General features: G+C 40.0%; 2 protein-coding genes across 14 annotated transcripts in view; one reads left to right on the top strand and one right to left on the bottom strand.

Moving 5' to 3' along the window:
* The window catches only part of FARS2 (phenylalanyl-tRNA synthetase 2, mitochondrial), a 251,593-nt gene extending 240,361 nt beyond the window's left edge, over window positions 1-11,232 (bottom strand). For 3 of the 6 annotated variants that reach the window (XM_054818758.1, XM_054818757.1, XM_054818764.1), the window contains exons 1-3: window positions 11,103-11,232; window positions 5,161-5,227; window positions 4,521-4,606 (exon numbers count right to left, since the gene is read on the bottom strand). The gene's annotated coding sequence lies outside the window, so the exon portion shown is untranslated. The other 3 variants (XM_054818760.1, XM_054818763.1, XM_054818761.1) reach the window with 3 other exon arrangements.
* An 8-nt stretch (window positions 11,233-11,240) lies between these two features.
* Window positions 11,241-24,156, top strand: part of LYRM4 (LYR motif containing 4) — a 94,460-nt gene continuing 81,544 nt past the window's right edge. For all 8 annotated transcript variants that reach the window (XR_008576155.1, XR_008576156.1, XR_008576157.1 and 5 more), the window contains exon 1: window positions 11,241-11,374. Coding sequence is in view for 1 of the 8 variants with exons in the window: in XM_054818766.1 (XP_054674741.1) it covers window positions 11,289-11,374 (86 nt within the window). In the remaining 7 variants the exon portion in view is untranslated. The remainder of the gene's footprint in view (window positions 11,375-24,156) is intronic.

Raw genomic sequence — 24,156 nt, 5'->3', positions numbered from 1 at the left:
AAAACACTGCTGTTGGCTCACTCTTCTTAATAAAGGCCCATTAGGTCTGAAATGTGTAAATGGGATCTACAAGTTGTACTAAGAAGTAAATTCTATTTAGTCTGACACTTTTTCTTTACATAATGCAAAAGCCTTAATTGCTTTGGTATGATTCCCTATTGCTGAAGCTCTTTTCTATTGACTGAGTGAAATAGAAATCAATGACCAGATTTTTTTTATTCTTCCATTTATATGCTAGTGATTTAGAGTATTGTGTTCCCTTACTGTTAAGGGGGTTTAGATGCAGAAGACCCCCTTCATCTCACAAGAACCATTAACCCAAAATCTTAGGCTGGAATTACAAATATATACTGTGTTACAGCAAACAAATTCTGTTTAGAAATTCTGTATCATCATTTACATTTGATCTCAAATCACATGGGTTACAGATAGTAATAAAGCAGGGAAAAAACAAAAATATAGGAAAAAGCAGCTAGCCTACACAGAGCATGGTATTGACTGACATGTTGTAAAAGTAAAAAACCCAAAACAACCTACCACATAAGTTTCTAAATGACACAGTTCAACCCATTTATCCTACACAAAATGCTGGATGCACACGAACAGCAGGATTTGCAAGCAATAGAAAGAACTCTGCCAGCAAGTCTCACACAATCACAGTATTTGTCTCAATACGCCTGGTCTCACAGCAATACAAATTTCAGAAGGTAAAACAAAAATGAAGTAAGATTGCACTGCTAAACATTTTCAGTTTAGTTTCCTTTACCCTAGTCTTTTTAGCAAACTTATTTTTGCTCTCTATGTATTTTTTTATTTTTTAACTACTCTGGTGTTATTTCCTCAATTCCAGCATTGAAATTTACCACAGGTGGATGGATGAGGTATTTCTTCAAAATCCCACATGACTTTATCATGCCTCTGTGCTGCCTCATCACTCTTCCAACACATCATTGGGCTGCAAGATGAAAGACTGACTTTGCTCTTGTAAGAACAAGTGTACTCAAGAAGACTCACAAGTAATAACACCTAGCCAACCTCCATTAACAAGTTTAAAAATTTTACTTTGTGTATTCTACAATTATAAATATATATGACTTACCAAAAGACAGAAAACCCAATTTTCAAATATTCTACTTATAATATGAAGCATTTTCTGTAACTGTAGCTAAAGAAATGCATTAACTATGTTTCAAGCCTAAGGGTAAAAAAGTGTTGTTTTTTTCCTTAACACTTTAACTGTAACAAGTGATACTGAATTACAGACAATGCTGCTGAGAAACATTCTTAAGAAATTTTATAATGAAATTCTTCAATTTTAAGTTCTGCCTATTCAAATAAATACAAGTCAAATTTTAAAATAGATTTGCTTAATCCTGTTCTAATTTCCTGATACAACTGTGCTCTGGTTCTGTTAAAGTTTACAGCTAGGGTTATTTTAGTCAATGACACTTCACATGTATTCAGGCACACCTACCTTGTCACACTGTATTTGATTACCTCTGAACACTACTACCTTTGCAGAGTTCAAGAGATGTTGACTTCTGTAACTCGTTAAAGAACTAGTTCCAAGATACTCTGTAGCAAGAAAAGCACGTCCTAAAATAAAGGTTTAAATTGTGCCTCCATCCAGTCCTGCGACCACAAGATAAAAATAAGTTTGAGAGTGTTACAGTAGAAAAAACAAGACTAGTATCACTAACTTTTCTTTGTCATTAATGCTAGAGAACAGGATATATTTGGACCCATGGCTCACAGCACCCTAGGATAATGGCTCCCAAGCAGCTTCATGCTTTATTATCTTTAATGTTACCAGGTAGCATCTCCTATAAGGCTTGCTAATGTTGATATACTTACTCCAGATAAAGCACAGCAAAAAGAACAAAAAACCTCCTTGTTGTAAAGGCCTTGAGAAAACCATATATATTAATTATATCAGAGAACCCTTCTGTGGCACCAGATACTTGATAGCCATACTTCCCTCCAAAGCAAGCCTCAGTGAAAGAAAACAGAGTTCAGGATCCACATCTCAAAACTATGGTACACAAGTATTTCTCCATCCAGTCTTTAAATAAGAAAGGCAACATTCCCCTCATCTTGCATTTTGAGTCAAAATATACACATTAACTGGGTAGAACCCGCTATCTAAGTTTCAGAAAAAAGTAAATAACATGAAAGAATCAAATCTTTATTAATAATAAGGTGTTACTATAGCTCAAGCATACATGTGACAAAATCTTCAGTTAATGCCACATCCATTACATACCAAGAGAATCAAAATTAAAGCATAACAACTGTTCTTATATTTTTCTTTACAATCATTTGTAGAATTGCAATTTGCAACATACTGAAAGATCAAGTTCAACACAGGCACAGGCAGGCTCTGTCACTCAGGGTCTGGAATAAGAGCAATCAGAGGACACCAGGGTCAAATGAACTTCTAATATCAGGTGAGGAAATAGGATTTGGTAGAAGCTGCAATATCTTTTAAATGGTGTTTATAAAAAAGTCATTTAAAAAACAAACACACAGAGTCTGATAAAAGAATAAGCGTGGTGTTTCCACAGACTTAGCTCAAGTCTTCACCTATCCAGCTGAGTTTCTGTTTGTGGAAATGAGTGTTATATTAAGAATATAGCCTACCACAAGGGGAATAAGAAACACGATCTGTACAGGGAGGGAGAGGAACAGAAGGGAAAATAGAAAAAAAAAACTAACCTTTATCAAGCAACATCTCTATCTGTTTAGAACAATTTTCTTACATAAAACTTGACCAAGCCATGTGCAACATAAAAAGCAAGTTCAACAAACCTATATGGAGCTGACATTTAATTCTCTCTTCAATATCTGATAATTTTACATATACAACACATGCTCATTTTAGAACATGATCTTCCAAAGGGAAGAGCTGGTGTAATGCACTATACAATTTTTTACCCTGAAAGTAATTAGTATAATAATTGAAGTTAAAATAAATGTTGGAAAAAAAACTATGTTTACAGCCAAAATAAATTAAAAAACAATAAAAAGATAACACTAATACTCCCCAAAGTAAGACCACTCTCAATGAAGGTCTTGAACAGTGTCTGAAAAGTCAAACCAATTTTGAAATAACACACAAGAAAATTTTAAAAGTACCATTAAAACTTTTGTGAGGACCCTGATAATTTGCTCCGTTTATCTGTTTTTCTCCATTTTAGATGCAGCACACATACTTCACTGGAATAATTTCAAAAAAAGACAAAAGTTAAACAATTATGAAAGTCACCTGCATAAAAATAAATGAAAGGAAACAAAGTACATGGAGTGCCAGGGAAAAACAAACAAAACCCCACTGATCTTGGGCAAAACTGATCCTAAGCTATGAAGCATACCTGAAAAAGCTAATCACAGAAATTCTAAAACAGGGAGATACTTAATTCAGGACTGCAGACAGATGAACTCTCCTAAATCTTGCCAGAACAGTACTTCAAACCATTTCTTCCACTACTCCTCTTTCCTGCCTTTCTGTAGAATGTTAAAGTCATCCCTGTAGGAAAGCTGGCAGCTCCATTTCACAGATCTGCACCCCCGCTAATTCCACCCTCATCCCCAGTTTGAGCTAAGACACAAAACTTTATGAAGACACACGTTGCCTTTCGTTTATTCTGCTATGGGGACAGAAACATAACAGACTGGAAGGTAAACGGTGGCATTTATAAGGCTGTAACTATTGCCTCTCCCAAGAGCTCGCTGAGCTCACCCTCCATTCACCAGAGCATCCTATGCTGGGTTCTAACTTGCCTCACCTATAAGTGGTTTGCAAAGCAACAAGAACCCAATTCTGTCCACCTGTTTCAAAGGGATTATATTCAAAGATTGTCATGGTTTAGCCCCAGCCAGCAACTAAGCAGCACCATGTGGTCACTTGCTCACTCCTTCCCCCTCACAGTGGGATGGGAGAAGGATCAGAAGAGCGAGCTGAAACTCATGGGTTGGGATAAGGACAGTTTATTTGGACAGCAGAGAAAAATAACACCACCACCACTAATAAAAGAATACACAAAGCAGATGATACACAATGCAATTTGCTCACCGCCCAGAACCTAAAGACCAGCTTGTCCCAGAGCAGAGATCCCTCCTTCCCAAACAGATTCCCCCCTTATATACTGAGCATGATGTCATACAGTATGGAATATCCTTTTGGCCAGTTTGGGTCACCTGTTCTGGCTGTGTCCCCTCCCAGCTGCTTGTGAAAATGAACTCTATCTCAGCTGAAAACCAGGACAAACTCCAATATAAAGATGATAGAATTTGTCCTTCAGAAGATTATTATCTTCTATATGTTATCATCATCTACCTGCCTTTACATCTTCAGCCTCAATGCTTTGTCTTGGGATTAGGAATAAGGAAACACATGAATTTTATATGGAAAGCAAAGTTAGGTAGTTAGCATGCCTAAGACTGAAAACTTGTTATTGCCTAAAGAGGTTGACAGTGCTGGTGCCGAAGACTGATTTGGAAAGCTGAATTTATTCACTTACCCACAACCAGAGATAATCTTTCCCACTCCTGCTTCCTTTGCCTGTTAGCTGTAGTCAGTGCTTTGTTTCTTCTCTTCAGGGACTGGCTGAAAGACAAATTTTGGTACAGTCACTCCAGATATAAAAGACTGAAACATAAATAAAAAGAAAGTTCTGTCTAGAAGTGTGAAGGCATGTAGGAAACATTGACAATTCATCTTTTCTTACAAATTTATCAGAAGCATGATACATTTAGAAACATGTTCCTAATGCACTATCATGAATGCTGGCCAGTGCCCTGGGGACATGAAAGTGATAATGACACAAGAGGAAAGATCAAAAATGCCAAGGATCATGCAAAATTATCATCTTCAACTCTACCATTACTACAGTTCACTAATATGGGTATATTGTTTTCCTCATTTAAATGAAAACATTGCCCCATAGTTTCCTTCCCACTCCAGCAAGAGTCTCCTTCGATTTCTTTGTTTTGGTTTCACATTTAAACTGGGCTTTTTTTTTTTCTGGACCAAAAGTCCAAGCTACTAGAACAGAGAGTCATATGGATGCATAGCATCATTTAAAATGAAAATGCATTACAAGTGGAAAGTCATACTTCCCCTCCCCTCATCACAGTCAGAAAACTAAACAATCTACTTACAATCCACTTAATCCTTGCTGCTTTACACATCCATTGTAAACCACAGTTTTACTTAACCTTTCTTTCCCTAAAAAAATAAAAATATTAGTGTCTTCCACATGTCCCGTTCTCAGAGGTCACTTTTCCCCAACAACACCTTTTCAACATATCACACAAGAACTGTCTGCTTTTATTTTACCTTGGGTAACATGTTTTCTTACATCAGCTCCACTCAACCTTATCCCAAGGTGATACTTCTACCCCCACTGATACTTTGCCCTAGGAATTCCTTCCCAGAAACAATCACACAGGAAGTATTTATAAGAAAATGCTTAGTGAGATGGATTTTCAGGGAAGGACTTAAGCAATAACCCTGGACTTGAATGGAGCTAGCTCCCTATATTGTCTGACAATAAGGCCCATGCCCACAATGCAGGGAGCAGGAGAAGAACCAGGACACACTCAAGTTGCAGATTGCCTTTGATTTCCCATACCCGGGACATGTGACTAGGTAAAAAAAATTCCGATAGTACTGTGCTAGGTGTGCACGAATCCCCAACCCTGCAGCATGGGGAATCCAGGATGAACAGTGTGACCTTCACCTTTACCACCACGTGACTGTGCATGGTTTTATACCTATTCACACATGCTTTTAATACATATTCACATACACATTCATATATGACAAAAATAAACTCATGAGAAGAAAGAACTTTGCTCTAGCAAGACATCTTAGATGCCATCATGATCTTTAACAAGAAAGGTTGTAACCAACCCAGCAAACTGGAAATCACAAGTCAGCAACAACAATACAGGAGTGGCTACAAAGAGATTCTCAGTTGCTCTTAATCAGAATATCAGTCCTTGTCTTACAGCTAAGTTTGCTTCCTAAGCTAAAAATTTCAATATCCACTAGAAAAAAGGAAAAAAAAGAAAATTCAAAATAACTAAGTCAGCCTGGCTAGATGACAGCTACAGAGAAATATGATGACAGTGTAAATTACAGAGAAGGGAGAAGAATTGCACAGCATGACTCTAAGGGGCACGAAAGAAAGAGTGATACGGACTTAGGGAAGAGGGTGGCATAGGCTGAGCATCAGAAAACATTTCTTAGCAGCAAGATGCAATATAAAGCAGAATATTTTTCCCACAGAAAGGGAATTTATTTAGGATTAAATTAGATAAAACACTGGAAAGCCCAACAAAAAGCATTTCTGAATTGATGAGGTCATGGATGGGAACACTTAAACACTGTCCTTCCTGCTTCTCATGATTAGGTTTCTCAGTAAGATTTCAGTATAACAACCAACCACACAATGAAAACACGTTCATTTCTTGTTGGGTTCTTGTCTCAAAGAATACCTCGGATTTCATCAGCATTACAGTTAGTGTCATTCACATTTGATGCAACTATTACACAGTGAACTACTTAAGTATTATTCATATTTTTAATCCTCTATTACTTATTCTCTTGCCTATTGCTGTAACACAAAATTATCTTTTTAATTCTGAACTTTTATTGCATTTTTATTTCAGGTGTATCAAAGTACTTTACCAACATATGTCCACTATCAACATCTTTCAAAAATCAATATGGTATACATCAACATTGCATGTCATTGATCTAGATGCTATCCCATGATTCCCAAACTCTCAACTGCTTAGCATGATACATAATTAGCAGGCAACTTGATACTCATGAAATCCTCTGGTGTTGCACACAGCCACAGGAAATTAGAAGTTCAAAACTGAGGCAAACAAGGGAAACAAAATTCAGTGTTTCTTTCAGTTTGATGCCCGCAGCACAAGAGGTTATGAACCAGCAAAGGTTCAGGAGCAGTGGTAAAACAGGTATTCTGTTGTAATACTTGGTTGTATAAGGAAAAACCCACTACTGGGTTTTGGGTTTTTTTCCTATTATTACTATTCTCACAGTCTTACTCTAAACAATTCAGTTCAGAAAGAGATGGGATAACTCACAAAAAGTAACCAAGAGTTTTGCCCCAGTTTTTTCTTCCCTCTGAACTCTTAAGTAGAATTTTTTCAAAACACACACATAATTTAGAGGCATAGCTGAATTTGAAACATGGGAATTTCTCCTCCTGATTAAAAATGTTCTTTTCCATAGGGCAACCAAATAAACATACTTTTTTTAAAGTAGAGTTATTCAAGGCCTCCTTTTGATACTGTGGAAATCTTACTTGCTATAGGGAATAGTTAGATTATAGCTTGTTACATTTGTGACTGAAATCCCAAAATTCTCAAGATTTATAGTCCTTATTTTAAAATGTTCTACTACACTGAGTAGGATCTCACTGCACACAACACTGTCCATCAAGAACTAAGAGCAGGGAAGAAGAGAGAGAAACCACACCACAGCAGCAGGGAAAAGTTAGCACATTTTCACAAACTAGAAACAATAATTAAAAAGAGAGATTATAATATCATGACAATCAATTATCATTCTGACCCCCAAAGAAAAACAATGAACACAAACAGCAGCGTAACAGGAAAGCACACGCTGTCTTAAGTGTTGAGTGCCATGTCATAAAGCTGAAATAGTGTACCTCAAGGAACAATTTGGCAACATATGACAAAACATCCAATATGTACCACAGAACATAACAGCTGTTTCCAGTCTACAGTTTCTGCAGGTATTCCATCCAAACTGCCCCCCTCCCTTTTTTTTTTTTTGAGCAGTGACATATTTAAAATATTAGCAACTATTCCAGATACTGATACTATTATATCAAGGTGCTTATTTATCCCAAGAGATGCAGAAAGGCAAGGCACAGGCCACCTTCCTTCCTCAGACCAAATACGAAAAGCAAGGACCTCTGTACAAATGAACACTGACCAAGTCCCTTCATCAATGATTATATGCATCACTGCAATTAAGGAAAACATATCTCTAGTCCCAACTCCAAGTTGTAACAATAAAACAGCCCTGAGTTTTAAACCAGAGAAGTTTGGGGGTAAAAAAAGTTAAATGAAAAATCTGCCCATGTCTTGATTGGCCCTGGCTTGATGTCTAGATTAAATACAGGTGTGGATTCCCCCTAGGGAATGAGGCAGCAGTTAATGAAGTAGTCATTACAGCTTCCCCATAGGCAGGCTCCAGTGGGACAGGACACAACAGATCATTTGGGCTACATCCCTGCTTCAAGTTCTCTGCAGGCTTGCAGTAATGCATGTAAACAGAAGGCTAACAGAAACGCCTGTACCTCAGTCACAGAAGAGGCAATGCCCACTTACTGCAGAATGATAGGACTTCTAAGACCATAATCCATTGCTTCCAAGAAAATGCAATAATAAATAAGAAAAAAATTATTTTTTCCAGTCAACAGTGCCAATCCAACTGCACAAAGATGACAAGTTTCTGCAAAAATTTTTTCTTCCCTCCTTGAGTGTAATAAAGGTTAAGCCAGGAAAAGGACACAAAAGAATTTTTTTTCCTTTGGTATGTTTACTTTGCATTTGATAGTACATTACACATGCTTATTAGTCTAAACATACAAGGTTTCCATGCTTCTTTAAGAGAAAAATCTGGTTATCTAAAACAAATTTAAAAAAAAAAATCACAAAAACTGCCAGAGAGATTCAGGAACAGGATTAGCACCTGCAGCTATTTCAAAGTCATTTATAATTACAAATATTAAATCAATAGTGTTCTTGTGAATAAGATTTACTTAATGCATTTTACTTTCTTCCCAATTACTGACTCATCTTTTAGAGCTGAAGACTGTAGCATCAAAACTTATTTCTCACAATAACAAAGAGGGCTGATATAAAATTAGATAGAATAACTGCCACACTCAACTACAGAATGATTTCACATAACTTTGCTGAACTCTCTGTGCTAGGTTTTGCTCTGTATGCAATAGACCCATATCTTTTAAGCTGAGGCCCACAATGAAAATAAAGCGCAGGGTGCCACTGCTGCTTTCAGGGAAGATAAGTCTGCAGACAAAAAGCAAGAGCTCTACTTTAACACATATTAAGTGCCCCAGCCACCAACAGCTGCAAAGACAGGGGAGCACCAGCACCTCAGCTGTACTCCAACTGGCATGACAATCTGTGTCAACAATATTGTTTAGGCTACAAGGAGCAGCCTGGTCCCACAGGCAGCTAAAGAGCATGCTTGCTTCGTGTTTTTCTGTTTGGGTTTCCTGAATGCCAAAAGCTAGCCCAAAACACTATTGCTCTGTAACTTAGAAGCAGAGACTTCAAAAGCATAATGTTTATCATTATGTCTCAGTTGCTTACGTTATTCTACTGAGATGCAACATTTCCTCTCACATTCCTAGTTTTGATAAAGGGATTATCCAAGAAGCTTGCTATACTTGGAAAATCTCTATTTCTAGAAGCTTAAGAGTATTGCTAAAACATAGCATACCTGTAAAGATGAATTTGAGATAAATCCATGTGTATCTGTACTACTTACACCCAGAAGCATAAAATTATTTTAGATCTATACAATAAACTGTAAATTGCATCAGGCATACAACTGACACAAATAGCAACACTCAAAGTGTATATACAATGAAACACAAGTTCAATTAGTAGCAGTAATTGAAGCATTTTTGCCAGAGATACATAGAATGAATATAAACATCTACTATACACAAAGTATACTATGGAGAAAGTACGAACCCTGTAATCATTATAAATAAATCATATTATTGATAATATTTAAAAATGAGTATTAAATACAGCTGAGGCATCATACCTGTAAGTGACAAAGTCAAGTTTATTCTGAGTAGAAAAACTTTCAGCAGAAGAGAATGCTAGGTATACAGTTTCCAGCAACAGAAAGGATCAGAGTGCCTCAGATATAAGCAACAGAAGAAGTGCTTAAGTAGAAAAAGAGTCCCAGTCTCACACCAAAAAAGAATAAAGACCAAGTTTTAACAAATAAATAGATAGGACTTACTTTTTAAATGGTTCAAGTAACCTGTTGTTCTGTGGACTGTGGGATACATAGACACCGTGCACACTGATTCCTGCCCTCTTCAAGGCCAGTTTCAACACATGCAGGCATGTATATTAAATTTGCCTAAAGCTCAACATAGTTAATTGCTTTCTGAAAACCTACACAAATGGGAACCCTTAGAGGAAGGCACTAATAAAACATACATGGTCATTTCTCAGGGCAGAAAAAAGTTAAGAAAAATAGCAAGTAAATGGAGACTTCTTATTAAGAATAAAAGCACAAAGGCAGGAAACCCTTACTAGCCTCCCTCAGAAACCCCTCACTACTTAACTTAAACGGTACCTGAACTATAAGAACACAGGTCAAGCTAGCTTAAATAACAGAATTCAACTTAAGATACTGAGAGAGAAGCCACTCACATAGCACATCACACCCTGATCCACTGCAAACTTATATGGCCATTGATGCAATCACCAAACACACATCACCTGCTGCTTGTTTCCAGGCCCTATAACCAATCCCACCTTGCCAGCACCCACCTCCCCGTGCAACACCCCAACAAAGCAAGCACAGGTGTATACAATTACACTATCACTGACCAGTTTATTTGAGCACTGGCTTTTTTTTTTTGCTTGGGCTTTCCCCCTACCCTGCCTTGCCCGTACTTTGGCCGTTCACAGCCACACCGACTGAGCCCAACGGGAACCCCACGGGAAAGCGATGATAGAGCTTTAGGACAGGCCGCGGCTTGAGCAGTAATTTCTCAGCAGAGCTGAAGGGAGGGAAGCCCAGCAGAGCTATCACGCCTGCGGCGCCGGACAGGGCTGAGCCGGCAAGACCGCGCGGGCCTGGGACCGGCCCCGAGCCCTCCGTGCGGAAACGCTGCCCGCCGCGCCTCAGGGCTGCCTCAGCCGGGGAAGAGCCTTTCCCCCCGCGGCGCTCAGGCCGCGGCCTCGCCTCCGCGCCGCCTCAGGCCTTGCGCTGGGTTCAGGCCGAGCCACGGCCGCTGCACCTCGGTTCCACCACTCACCGCCAGGCCGTGAGCTCCCGCTCCTGTTCCTGCCGCAGCTGCCCCCGCCCCTGCCTGCCCGCCGCGGAGGCGCGCAGAGAGGCCGGTGCGGGTGGCAGGAGGCGGCTCCGGCGGCCGGCGCGGCCCCGGGCGCTGCGGGCGGGGAAAGGGGCCTCGCCGCGGGAGGACCCGCCTGGTGTCGGCAACATGGCAGCGTCCAGCCGGGCCCAGGTGCTGCGGCTGTACCGGGCCATGCTGCGGGAGAGTCAGCGCTTCAGCGGCTACAACTACAGGTGCGCTCCCGGGCAGGGACGGGCTCCAGGGTGGGCATCAGCTCAGCCCCGCTTCTCCCCGTGAAGGCGGGGGGGGGTAAGGGGGGAATGCCGGTGTTGTTTGGGGCTGGGCAGGGGCGGCGTGAGTGGCTCGGTTTTGGCGGGCGCAGGGGAGCTGCGTGACCGCCGGGGAACCCGCGGAGGAGCGGGCGGCCGCCCAGGCCGAGACGTGCCCTCGGGGCAGGAGCGAGAGCGGGCCCCGACTCGGGGCACAGGGGAAGGGTCAGCCCCCGGTCCCTGTGCTTGACCCCGGGTTGCCCCTCAAAAGCACCAGGTTACGGGCCCTCACTGTTGTAGGAGGAAAGGACAGGACAGAGATTGCCCCAGCTTGGAAAAGCTCATGTCTGGTCTGGATGCTGCCCTTGTCCTGGCGGGGGAGAACTGGGGCCAGGTTGCAGCCCTGGTTGTGCCGGAGGAGGCTGGCTTCCCGGCCTGTCCCTGACACCGTGTGCTGTGCCCGAGCTCGGGGTGCTGCGTGCAATGGGGGAGCAGGGTTCACTTGTCCTGCCACACAGGACGCAATGCTGTGCAGCTGGTCGAAAGATGTGCACTGTTTTTTGGCAAAGGGTATGCCTGCCTGTGTGCTACAGGCGTAGGCCTAGTTTCCTTTAGATATCTGCTGCATTCACAGGGGTTCCTCCCTGCCAGCACTGACAAAATTGGTAGTTTATTCTGGTAGTTTATTCACTTCACCGCTCAATCGGACCACGGGCAGAGACACGTGAGCTACCTTTGCTGTGAATTGTCTGCAGCCTGGCAAGAATTGGAAGCGGTAGCCTTTGAACTTGCATATCCATGGCGAGCTCTGCACACAGTATTCCCCAGACCTCAGGTGTGAGGGAGTGCCCAGAGAAGAAAGTCTGGGGGCTGGAACTGAGGTGGAGCTAATAAGCCTTCATTGCAAATTCCATGCAGCAGTGTGTGTGTGCAGTGTGTTCCCCTCCCCTTTAATTCCCTTGCTATCAAGGCTTGCCGCTGCTCTTTGCTGTTCTGAGTATCCCAGCTTGCTGTTATTCTGGCTTACAGAGAAAGGATTGTATGTAATGGGGGATGGCTTGAGGCTCATGAGATGTGTGGTTGTTGAACAGTTGAACGTAGTTCCTGACTGGGCCATGGTGTGTTTTCAGCAGTGGGTTTGTGCTGGGAGTTGATCAGTGAGTAAGCTGAGTCCACAGCAGCTGGAGGAAGCAAGCCAGCACCATCTCACAGTGGTTGCACCAGTAATTGGGTGCACCAGCCTCACAGACCACATGTGGACCCCCCTTTCTGCCCAGCCCCTTGTTGATGGAGCACAGGGGACTTAGGAAATTGTTGTAATCTCTTCTCTATAAACCTCCCTCTGCCCAGCCCCCCTCCCCAGTTCCCTCAAAAAAGAAATACATACCTGAGGTGTCTTGGCTGTACGGAAATTTTTGCATGCAGCTCAAGGGCAAGGCTAACTATCACATAACAATAGGTGCACCAATGACTGTTCTGTTTAACGTGATGTAAAATTTTTCATTCTGTTTCTTGTAGTGTTTTATATTAGCTAATTTTAAAGGAGAGAAATCATAAGTTATGTGTTTACCTTGGATATCAGTGATTTTATGACTCCATATCACAGTGCAAGTTTTCCCTTTCCATAAAGGAAGGATCTCAGGTTCTGATGGGCCTGTCCTTAGAGACTATAAAATCATCAGTTGTGTAAAATCTTGCGATGTATGCATATTTGTGAGCACTAAAAGCAACAGCAGTTTCTAGCAAGAAGTGATCAGCAGCTATGTAGAGATCTGCTTGGACAACAGCAACATTTCTGCCTTGGTGTTTATACCGCACCCATAGCTAAAATGGACGCCCCGCTAGCTTCTTCCATGCCAAGATAAGCGGTCCTGCCGTGTCCTCAGGGCTGCTGTAATGTGATATGGTAATACCCTGGAGTAAACCTAGTGACATTGTGAAGAACCAACCTGTAGCAAAGTGGACAGTATTAAAGATTAAACTTATTGATTCATGATTTCAGTTAGAGAATTTCAGAATATTTTATTACTGCAAACAGTGCATATTCATAAGTGTGCATCTAGAGTATGATTAACTGGTTATTCTCTCCTTATTTGCTTGCTGTGCTTTTTTTCTTACATGTGTACGTATAAATGGTGATGGAAAATTCAATATTTGTTGTCTTTGTTTTTATCTTCCAGGTGTTTATGTTTTTCTTGGAAGTTCATTGTATTGGTTCTGTAATGTCAGAGTTGTTTGAGAGTTGTTATTAGTTGTTTGAGAATGAATGCAACCTTTTTTCTTCCTCATTGGCAGCTGGGCAGATGCTGCATCTAGCCCCTTAATCCGTTGTCACTTGGAATGAAAGGGACTTTTGGTGGAGCATGAATGCACAATCACTATATTGCAGTTGTTCCTTGATTCTGTTCTTACATATAGGATCTGGAAGCTTTCTTACATGTTGCAACTTGATTCAGTATATAGGACCTTTGTGGGGCCTCTTGCAGCGTACCTGGTGTAGAAACTTGTACAAGTGGTTATGTGAGGTGAAGTCATTGTCCTTAGGTGAAATTTCTTGTTGTCCATTTAGTAGACTAACTTTTCTCACGTTGCTTCGCATGTCAGTCTAGCCTATAGCCCATTCCTTTGGGAAAGAGGGCTGCTAAGTGCTGATCAAGTAGGTTGACTCAGCAGGCTGCAAGGGCTTTCTGTTCATGGACTTGAGGGGTTTATACTCTTGGATTTCAGCAAAGGCTGCTTCTGGCCATTCCAAATGAGCCCATCCAAAGAATGGGAACTGTTCAGAAGGTACTTTTTCCTACTGCTGTCACAGTAGAAAAGAGGATGTCTGGGGTAAGTTGTTACTGCCATAGCAATTCAGGCTGTCCGCTTCTGCGTGGCATCTGACTGAATGGTTCCTCGAACTGGGGAAGGAGCAGGCTGTGGTGTCAGATACATATGAGCGCCAGTTCAGAGTGTTCATGAGAGCGGCTGGATTTTTGCACAAGTATAGGTTGTATTGACCTGTATTCGCATAATGATCTGTTCTTCAAGGAGGCATAAAGCTTTTAAGATTCTGCTAACACCTCTTTCGACAACATGATTTGCACCAAATAAAATTTTTTAAAAATATGCTTTTTAAAAAATGAGTTTGTTTTTCTTCCTCCCAACATACCTTATTTGGTCACTTTAATTGAAAAATCCTACTTTGCTTTTAGTCCCTGGTACATAGAATCTGGTCACTGGCAGGGCAGTATGAGAAGCTGAAGAGTCCTTAGCTTAGTGTAAACATTGTTTAGCAACATCTAAAACATCAGTGTATTATCAACATTATTCTCATCCTAAATCCAAAACACAGCACTATACCAGCTACTAGGGAGAAAATTAACTATCCCAGCTGAAACCAGGACACAAAGCCTTGGGAGAAACTGCTGCTTAGATATATTTTTCTAACTTTTAAAATTAGTAGCAATTGGCTAAATCACATTTAAATCTTGCAAAAAAAAGAAGCCTATGCACAAAGTAAATAAAACGTGTGTATGCATGTATGTGTGTATGAGTATCAAGAGGTCAGGAATTCACTTCTGTTCCAGTAATCCTTCTTCAAAAATCGCTGTCTAAAGCAAGCTTTGAAGCCATCATGGAAGCTAGAGGGAGTACAATGGGTATGTCAGTCTTATCAGAAATTAATCTCCATTGAATTGCAGTACTTTTTTTTTTTTTAAGTCAATGACATTTAGATCAAAAGATGTTTAAATTCAGAAAATGCTGATTTATTAGTTGACAGAATTAACTGTATTTTTAAATATACTTTGCAAGTAACTAATATTTAAAGAAATACAGCTCCATGAACATTTTACATTAAATCAGCATGAGATTCAAAATGTCTTGTGAGATTCTGAGTATGACAGCAGTCAGATTCTCCACAAACTTCATTGCCAGGTCCTTCTGAGTCTGTTTGTCTGGGGTATCCTGGTCTGGAACCATTAAAGACCTGTTTCTAAATCATTAGCTTGTATAAAAGTAGGATGGTCTTATTTTAGCTGCCAGAGAAAGTAAATGTTTAAAAAAAAAAAAGGAAAAAATCTTTTCCTGAAACTATAATCAGTTCTAATATATTTGCAATAATCACTAATCTATTATGGTATCGAAGCTTATATAATCGAACGTGGTTCTGTGACTTTAAGTGCCTATGAGAATAATTTATTGTATCCTGCGAGGTCAGTCTTTACAGTTGTCTCCATCTTGCTCTTGCACAGCATGCGGTTTCTGCTAACTAGTATTTTCTTGCAGGATACGTGGTATTTTTGCTTAGTAGCATTTATTTACTGGTGTTAGTTGTTTCTCCAGCAAATATACAGATTAGCACGGTGCTCAGTTGCAGTCACAGGCAGATGTAAACATCTGCTCGTTGTTTGCATAAGCAGGAGAAATGTGAACGCAGGTTTCTTCAGAGCCTTGGTGTTGGAGAAAATCAGTTTATCTTGTGGATAGCCACCATTGATGGTTATGTGTTCAGGGAATGTTAAACACTTTTCTGCAAACTGTGTTAGAGTAGCAGTGAAAAGAGTTAAATGTAGTGGGGGTGGGGGGGTGGTTCATCATTTATTTACACTGTTAATCACAGGTAAAAACAGGGGAACTGAGAGTTGAAGGGCCTAGGTACAAGCCATCACATTTTGTCAAGTTTTGAATTGAATCACTAATGGGATTCTTTGTGAAACAATAAGTCATCCATTCATCAAAATGTGCCTCGCCTCAAAATCAATGTTTTTATTTAGATACCATCAGACTGCTTCCTTCTCAGGAAAATCTTTTTCAAGTCAGTACAGCTGAAATAAAGTGCTTAAGACACAGTATAAGCCGCAGTATGTCCTAGAAGTTTATAGCTTGAATTATGTTCTGGATGTCAAATAGAAGTGAGTTGTGTTGCCTTGAAATTAACCTGCTACTGATTCCAGAAAACATCTTTGACTCATCTAAAATATCACAGCATTTTTCTAGTCCAATAAATTAGCAAATAGATTTTCAAATTAATAGTCTTCATATGTAAAGTAGTTTTGAAGGGAGGAACATTTATTGGTTGATAAAAGTAGTTTTATCACTGTCCAAAGTAAATTAGATGTCTCACTCATAATGCTTTTTCCTTGACCTGACTAATTTACAATATGAATATAAATGTTCAAGTGTTTTGTTTACAAAACAATAATGAGAAATTTATTTTGTGTAGACCTCTAAATAGGTTTCCTGACTTCCAGAACTGTTGAGCGCATTTTTTACTAAGTTTGTTAATTTATTGTTTTCAGTTTGTAATTATAACAAAAATTGCTGCCTATTATTTGCTGATTTTGAATGTGAAGATTAATATTTATCAAACTCGTGGCGACACCTTCGTAATCACCTCCAAAAGCAATGAGAACACAGGATGAACCTAGTTCTACCACGTACACTGATGCAGTGTTGGGCAAATAAGTATATTGTACTTTTACACTTAAACAGAGCTCCTCATTCTGTGAACTAGTGGCAGTACTTACTAACCTATATGGATTTTGAGGCTTGATTGTGGGGTTTTATTTCCCAGCAATTTGTTGGAATTCTTGAAGGAGAAATTCTCTATCAGTGCGAGTTATTGCTGCCATTAGCTAGGGCCCTGGTGCTTCTGCAGCTTCTGTGGGTAATTTGTTCTGAGATCGGAAACCTTTTCTGTTACCCTGGGGAATGGAAGGTCATGTTGCATGTCAAAGGGAAGGTAGTCTGCACTGGTTGTAAAATGTTATACTGAAAACACTGTTATGATAAATAGACCACTCTTCATACCTCTTTTCCTCTCCTAATATCTCATGGGGTAACCTTACCCAGTACTCGCCTGAATTATTGAGTTTTAAACCAGATGTTAATTCCACATTTAGGGTAATTGTTATCTGAGAACAACTTCTCTTTACAGCCATGTGCTTATGGGAGGGAAGGGAGTTGGTGTTTGCTGTATGGGGTTTTTTCTTACTTGCAGATAAAGGACAAAAAGTGCTACCATTGCTCATGTGAGTGAATATTTTCTCGTGACTTTTAATTAGCTATTAAGTACTATCTGGGGTTTTTTGTAACACATTTTGCTTGAAGTGCAGAACATTTTGTGATATATAAATGTACTGGTCTGAACTTACTCTTGTTCAATAGAAAATATATATGAGAGAGATATTATAGAAATAGAATAAGGTGATTCCCTCCCCCCCTTCATAGTGTAAGCCTCTAAGAATGTTAAGAAGTTGACTGGAAAACTCTTTAAATATTACTGACTTTTCCCTTAGCTTTATCTTCACCTTTAAATTTTAACATCTGAACTTAACATACTTAGGCTTGACTAGATTAAAAGACAGTATTTTGTCAACGTTTCTCTTCTTGGAGAAAGACAATTGATCTCTTCTTGAATATTTCTGATCTCCCTTTCTGTTACAGTGGTTAAACTGCTTCAGTGCACAAAAGATCTGTCACCAGGTTTATTGAATGATTTCTGTTCACTGGACTAGCATAGCTTAAGTTTTAAATTTAACCTTATTTTTCTGTCTGATATTAAATTATATATTGTATGGTCAGATCAAAGTATTGCATTGTATGCTGGGATCTACAGTTTAGAGAGTAAGAGCACATGCACCACAATTTTAGAGGTGGAGGCCATACATAGCCCAAAAGAAACATTTTGGCTGGTAGATGTTCTTAGCTTCATAATTGGCAGATAGATCATCGATCTTACATTGCTTTTTAGAGTAACTGTAGGAAAAATAATAGGGAAATGGGTCTAAACCTTTCTTTATGTGAAGTTGCTTTCAAGAGTGTTGTATTACTTCACTTAGGATTTAGTATTACTTTGATTCATATGTTACTTCTGGATTCCAGAAAGATATGTAGGATATTTAGGTCCTGAGAAAATGAATTAATTTTACTGGAGGTCTCAGGTACGTTTTAACTGGTCGTCATTATGCTCCAAAGCTCAAGAGCTGTGGGCATGTCGTTCCATAACTAGCCGGCAAAGGGTCTGGCTTTTTTCAACGCTTGTTTGTGCTGATAGCGCCTGGGAGGTACAAGGAGTGGAGAGCCATACAGTGCGGAAAGCTGTGGTGGGTAGTTCTGGCATGTTATGCTTGGTGCATAGAAATGCTACGTAATTTATGTGGATGAAGATCAGCTGTGCCTGCCTCAAAACCTCAAATCTGCCCCTCTGAGGTGGTCTGTGAGTGAACCAGTCAGAGTGAACCAAGCAGAATAGTCTTTTCCCTTCAAACGCTGCTTCTGTTCACCCATGGTTCCTTCTGTCTTTTGTTGTGTAGAAAGCTGCATCCAATTTCCTGTGGGGGTGAAGTGACACCCAGAGTTTGTACCCGTTGTGTTTCAGGGTTACGGTTCCACTCTTGGCTGAGACTGGGGTTTTCAGCCCCCATTTCTTTTGTGCTAGTGTTATCATCTGTAAAGCTTGTGAAGACTTCCATATCATATAACTAATTAAATAGAAAAAATGCAGAAGGAAAGATCTAGTTCACTTGACTTGCTGTGCCTTAGGTAGCATTCGTAGTGTAGAAAACAACCTGCATTTATTTTTTTCTGAGCCTCTGGTAACATGATCACAGTAGTCTGTATCTGAGCTTCCTGAAAAATTTCATGTATTGTCCAAAGGCGCTATATTTACAATCCCAAATGTCTAAAAAATAATATTCAGTACTCTTTTGTAGGCACAAAGTAGGATAGTGATTGCATTATGCATTCGAAATTTATTTTTTTTAGGCTCTAGATTTGACTAATAAGCTTTGCATATATTAGAATTTTCTGTGCTGCTAAGTATTACATTGTAATTTCAAATATCCATCATTGTTGTCAAAATTGATGTTGCAAATTTGCTAAACTAAACATGCAGTGCTTTGCTATAAATGAGGGAAGGTCATTGAGGCATATGGTGATGGGAGGTCCAGTGGGGGATGTTTGTCATTACTGACTCAGTTATAAGAAACAGAGTTTTAGATAAGCTGTAAAGCTGATAGAAATGGATATGAGGATAAAGTTTGGAGAATAACTCCAATATTTCAAATCCTGTAACTTCTAGTGTGTTGTCTATAAGCAGACAGGACAGGTGGTCTGTTACTTCATATGGATTGTTTAGTAAATTATATTTATGGTTTATCATTGTCTTTGTCAGGAGAGGACTGGGTCCTATCTAATTTCAATATAATTTCTTTTACTAGATTCATTGTGGACTTATGATGCTTAAATTATTCTTTCTCAAAAAGTGTAGGTTTACTTGAGCAGAAATCAAGAAGCAAAATTAATCATCTTTATTACTAGAATCCAAGGATCGCTTTTGTGAAGTAAAACTTTTGAGTGTGTTCTGTACACTCAAAATTACTAGCCTGTCAAAATGACCAGCAAAGCTTCACTTCAGATAACCTTCAGAGAACTGTTTCTTAGTCTTTTGTAGGTCAAAATGTCTCAGTTATTATTTTAAAACTGTATGCTGTCAACATATTTCTGATACTCAATCCCTTTTCTAAGGAATTGGCATTTTTAATATTTATGTATTAAAAATATGGACTATTTACTAAATTTAAATCTTTAGTTTCAGAAATAATGCTGTGCTTCAGAAATGTCCTTACAAAAATCTCATCATCATCCAGACCAAGCACACTGCAGTCCAAGAAGTTATAATATCCCAAGGCTGTATGCCTTGTTGCTTAATTAAAAAAAAGCAACCCCTAAGTACTATTGCTTCATCAAAGACAAATCATTTTCCAGTGAGAAGTGGGAAATACTTGCATCTAGCAAGGCTGCTTAGCACCCAGTGGGTTTCTGTATCAACACTTATAGTCACTGAGGCACAAAACAGTTAGCCCTCTTCAGGCTACCCAAGCCACAAGCTAAACTACATCTCTTCTTAGAATGGAAAGTAATCCCTAGCCATGCTGAAGAGAGAAATTTTGGCCACAGCATTGGACTAGAACTCTAATCTTTCCAGAAAAGTATAATGGAATTTGTAATGACAATTCACAGCAGGCCGGGCCTTTTCTAAGAACTGTTCAGAAATAGCAGCACAGCAAATGGAACGGTATATATCTGCCTCAAAAGGCAGAAGAGAGAAAGCAGCCTTGTCAGGATTTGAACGGGTGGTTTCAAGGCATTCCCCACCTGGTAATTGGACTGCTGAGCTACCTAAGCGTCCTGGTGAGCCATTGGCAGGGTCTTGGCAGTGAAAGCTCAGCAGAGAGCTGTTTGTCATTTCAGGCCATCAGGATGCTTCTTAACTGTGGCAAATTCTGTTTCTAGTTCCTGCAGCACATCCTTGCCCAGTGCCTCGTTAACTGAACAACTTGTTCCATTGAGTCCTTCACTGGTAACCCTCTTTTTTAACTTCTGCAATATAATATTACACTTGTAACTTCAATTAAGATTAAAAGAATGCTTTCATTTGGACATCTTTCCTTTTTTCTTTTAACCCTGACCTTCTGAAAAACATTCCCTTCTGCAGAGATTTTTTTTACACTTAGAATTAAGTCAATAAGTGTGTTTATTTTTAGAAGTGTAGCAACAAAAAAATGTATGTTTCAACTGCAAAAATAATAATAGTTAACTAGGAATAGCACTGACAGTATTCTGAGACCATGAATAAGGTGTTCAGGAAGTTTTCCTGGTTTCACCAAGGATAGAGTTAATTTTCTTTCTGGCAGCTGGTGTAGTGCTGTGTTTTGGATTTAGGATGAGAATAATGTTGATAACACACTGATGTTTTTAGTTGTTGCCAAGTAGCTTCTCATATTGCCCCGCCAATGCGAAGGCAAGGGGCACGCACGAAGCTGGGAGGGGACACAGCCAGGACAGCTGACCCAAACTGACCAAAGAGATATTCCATACCATACGATGTCATGTACTGTTTAAAACTGGGGGGTGGGCTTAGAGGTTGGGCAGCTGGGGGTCTTGCGCAGCATCAACTTCAGGTGATGAGAAATTGTGCTGTTCATCACTTGTTTTGTATATATTATTATCTTCCTTTTTTTGTTTGTCCTATTAAACTGGTTTTATTTCAACCCACAAGTTTTCTCACTTTCACTATTCCAGTTCTCTCCCCCGTCCTGCCGGGGGGGAGTGAGCGAGTAGCTGCGTGGTGCTTAGGTGCCGGCTGGGGGAAAACCACGACAGAACTGCTGGTAAATCATGCCTGACCAACAGGATTGCCTGGATTTGTGAACAAGGGGAGAGCAGTGAATGGCATTTCCTTTAGTTTAGGGCGGCTTTCAACACTGACTCCCACAATGTTCTTGTATCCAGGTTAGGGTGATACGGATGGGTGGACAACCCTGTGCCTTTAAGACTGGTTGGAGGCTGGGGCTTAGAGCATGGTAGTTAATGAGTCTTTAGGGGTTGATCCTGGAACTCATTCTGTTTCATATCTATATAAATGACCCAGAGGAAATAACAGTGCTTGCTCATTAAGTTTGCAGATGACACCAAATTGGGGAGCCAGCGTGCTCAAGGGCAGAGCTGCCATCCAGAGGGACCTCAGAAGCCTGAAGTGAAAGGCCAACAGCAACCTTATGAAATTTGGTAAGGACAAGTGGGGAACAAGATGCCCCAGTCACAGAACAGGCTGGGGACTGACTGGCCAGCAAGCAGCTCTGCCAAAAAGGGGCTGGGGGTGCCAGCAGACAGCCGGCTGTGTGCCCTGGCAGCCAGGAAGGCCAAGAGTATTCTGAGATGTATCAACAGTTGCTCAGCCAGCAGATTGAGGAGAGTGATTATCCCCTTCTGAGTGCTTGTTAGACCACATCTGGAGTACTGCAGTCTTGCCCCCACCCCACCATCCAGGAAAGACCTGGAAAACCTGAAGCAAGCTCAGCAGAAACCACCAAGGTGGCTGGGGACTGAAGCACTTGCCCTGTGAGAAAAGGCTGAGGGAGCTGGGTTGGTTCAGCCTGGAGAAGAAACAACATTGAGGAAGCCTAATAGCAGCCAGTACCTCAAAGTATCCAGAGGTGCCTGGTAGGAGAACAAGAGACAGCAGATGTAAACTGAAGGAAGAGAGGTTTTCAGACCGGCTTTAAGGAAAAGCTTTTTCACAAGGGCAGCCAAGCAATTGAGCATGTTTCCCAGAGAGGTGGTCTGGTCACCATCCTGGTTTTCAAGACCTGACTGGACAAAGCCATGCGTAGCCTGGTCTGATCCCATCGCTGACCCTTCTTTCAGCTTGAGGTGGGACTAGAGACCTCCCAAGCTGCTTTCCGATGTGAGTGATTCTGTGATCCTGTTGATTGGGTGGTCATTCATGCTCTCTTCTTTAAAATGAGTACAGACACAAACAGATGAAAGGATACAGTCAGAAAAAACCTCCTCCTTTCCTAAAAACAGATACAAGTCTTTCTCTTTATATATATAAAAAATGTGGGGAGGAATTTTCAGGTATTAGATTGATTAAAGAAAATGAAAAGAAACTCTTGAAATAGACATGCAACTTGCACCCCAGAAGGTTGAAGTTTTTATTAGCGGTTTTGAGATATGGGACACAAAGTACCGGGATTTGCTTTAGAAATAAGTTGCAAATCCTTGTATCAGATGATACAGCATGTATCATATGCACTGGGTCACAGTCACCAACTCTCAAGTGTGTTTTCTGATGTTCGTCAATTTGTATCCCTCTCCTCTGTTCTTTTGGGGTAATCCTCTCATAAAGTATCTCTAGTGCTGTTCTCTTCTGGACATATTTCTTGGCAATTCCATTGGAACTCATATTTTGTGTATTAGCTGAGAAACCAAGTAGTGTCTTGCAGGTTTCATTCAATAGGCTTTTGTGAGGATTGTCTAGGGACTTTGATTAGAAAATTCAAAGAAATAATACTGGGTTAACCAACAGTCTAATTTTTATGTTTCTTTACTCTTTTCTCCTCCCTTCCCAGCTTCCAGCCACCACCCCCACTCCCCCAAGCAAATCCTGGTTCCAGGAATAGGCTTTGCTTTGATTTTAGAAAACAGGCAGGTGTCATTGTTGTTGTGCTGTAACTTGAGGTGGCAGTGCTGAAAACATGTCTAGTGCTGGAGCTTGAGGAACATCTTGCTGTTAGAACATTGCGTCCACACCCTTCTGTTGGTCCTGTGTTTAATTAGACAAGTCACAACTACTTCCCTAGGAAGTACTTACCTCTCAGTCTCAAACAGACATCTGTTGTCAAATGTTTCTTTTTTAGTATTAAATTGTAAATGCATGCAGCTTTTGCTTCACCTTTATTGGTGATTTTTAATTACAGCTTTATAGAGGAAAAAAGAATGTAAATACATATATATATATATGGAAATATGTAGGTCTACACATATATATAAAAAAATAATTATTCCCTCTGAAGTAATTCTGTACATGGAGACATCCTCACTAATGCTAATAAAAGTTTAAGGTAAGCTAAAATGATTTTTCTGCAGATATTTCTTTATAATAAAAACTTTCAATTTTTAAGTTATGTAATTCTGAAAATTCAGTTAAGCAAATCTGGTGCACATTTTGCTAGTAATAATGGGAAATTCTGAAAATTCATGCTGTTGTCTTAAGTTAATAGATGATAATTGGAAGGGAGAAGTGGTAAGAAAATATAGTTAGTGAAAGGAAACAATGACTTTTTGTAAGGATCCCTCACTTGATATAATATTACTGTATTGTAAATCAGTATCTCACTTTTGTAGGTTGTGACCTTAAATAAAAGCAATCACATACTTCATTTCAGAATTATTAACTACAGTGGGCTTCCTAG

Source organism: Grus americana, chromosome 2 (genome assembly GCF_028858705.1).
Source record: "Grus americana isolate bGruAme1 chromosome 2, bGruAme1.mat, whole genome shotgun sequence".
NCBI classification, from domain to species: domain Eukaryota; kingdom Metazoa; phylum Chordata; class Aves; order Gruiformes; family Gruidae; genus Grus; species Grus americana.
The sequence above is the reverse complement of the archived record's forward strand: the minus strand, read 5'-3'. Positions and strand labels throughout refer to the sequence as shown.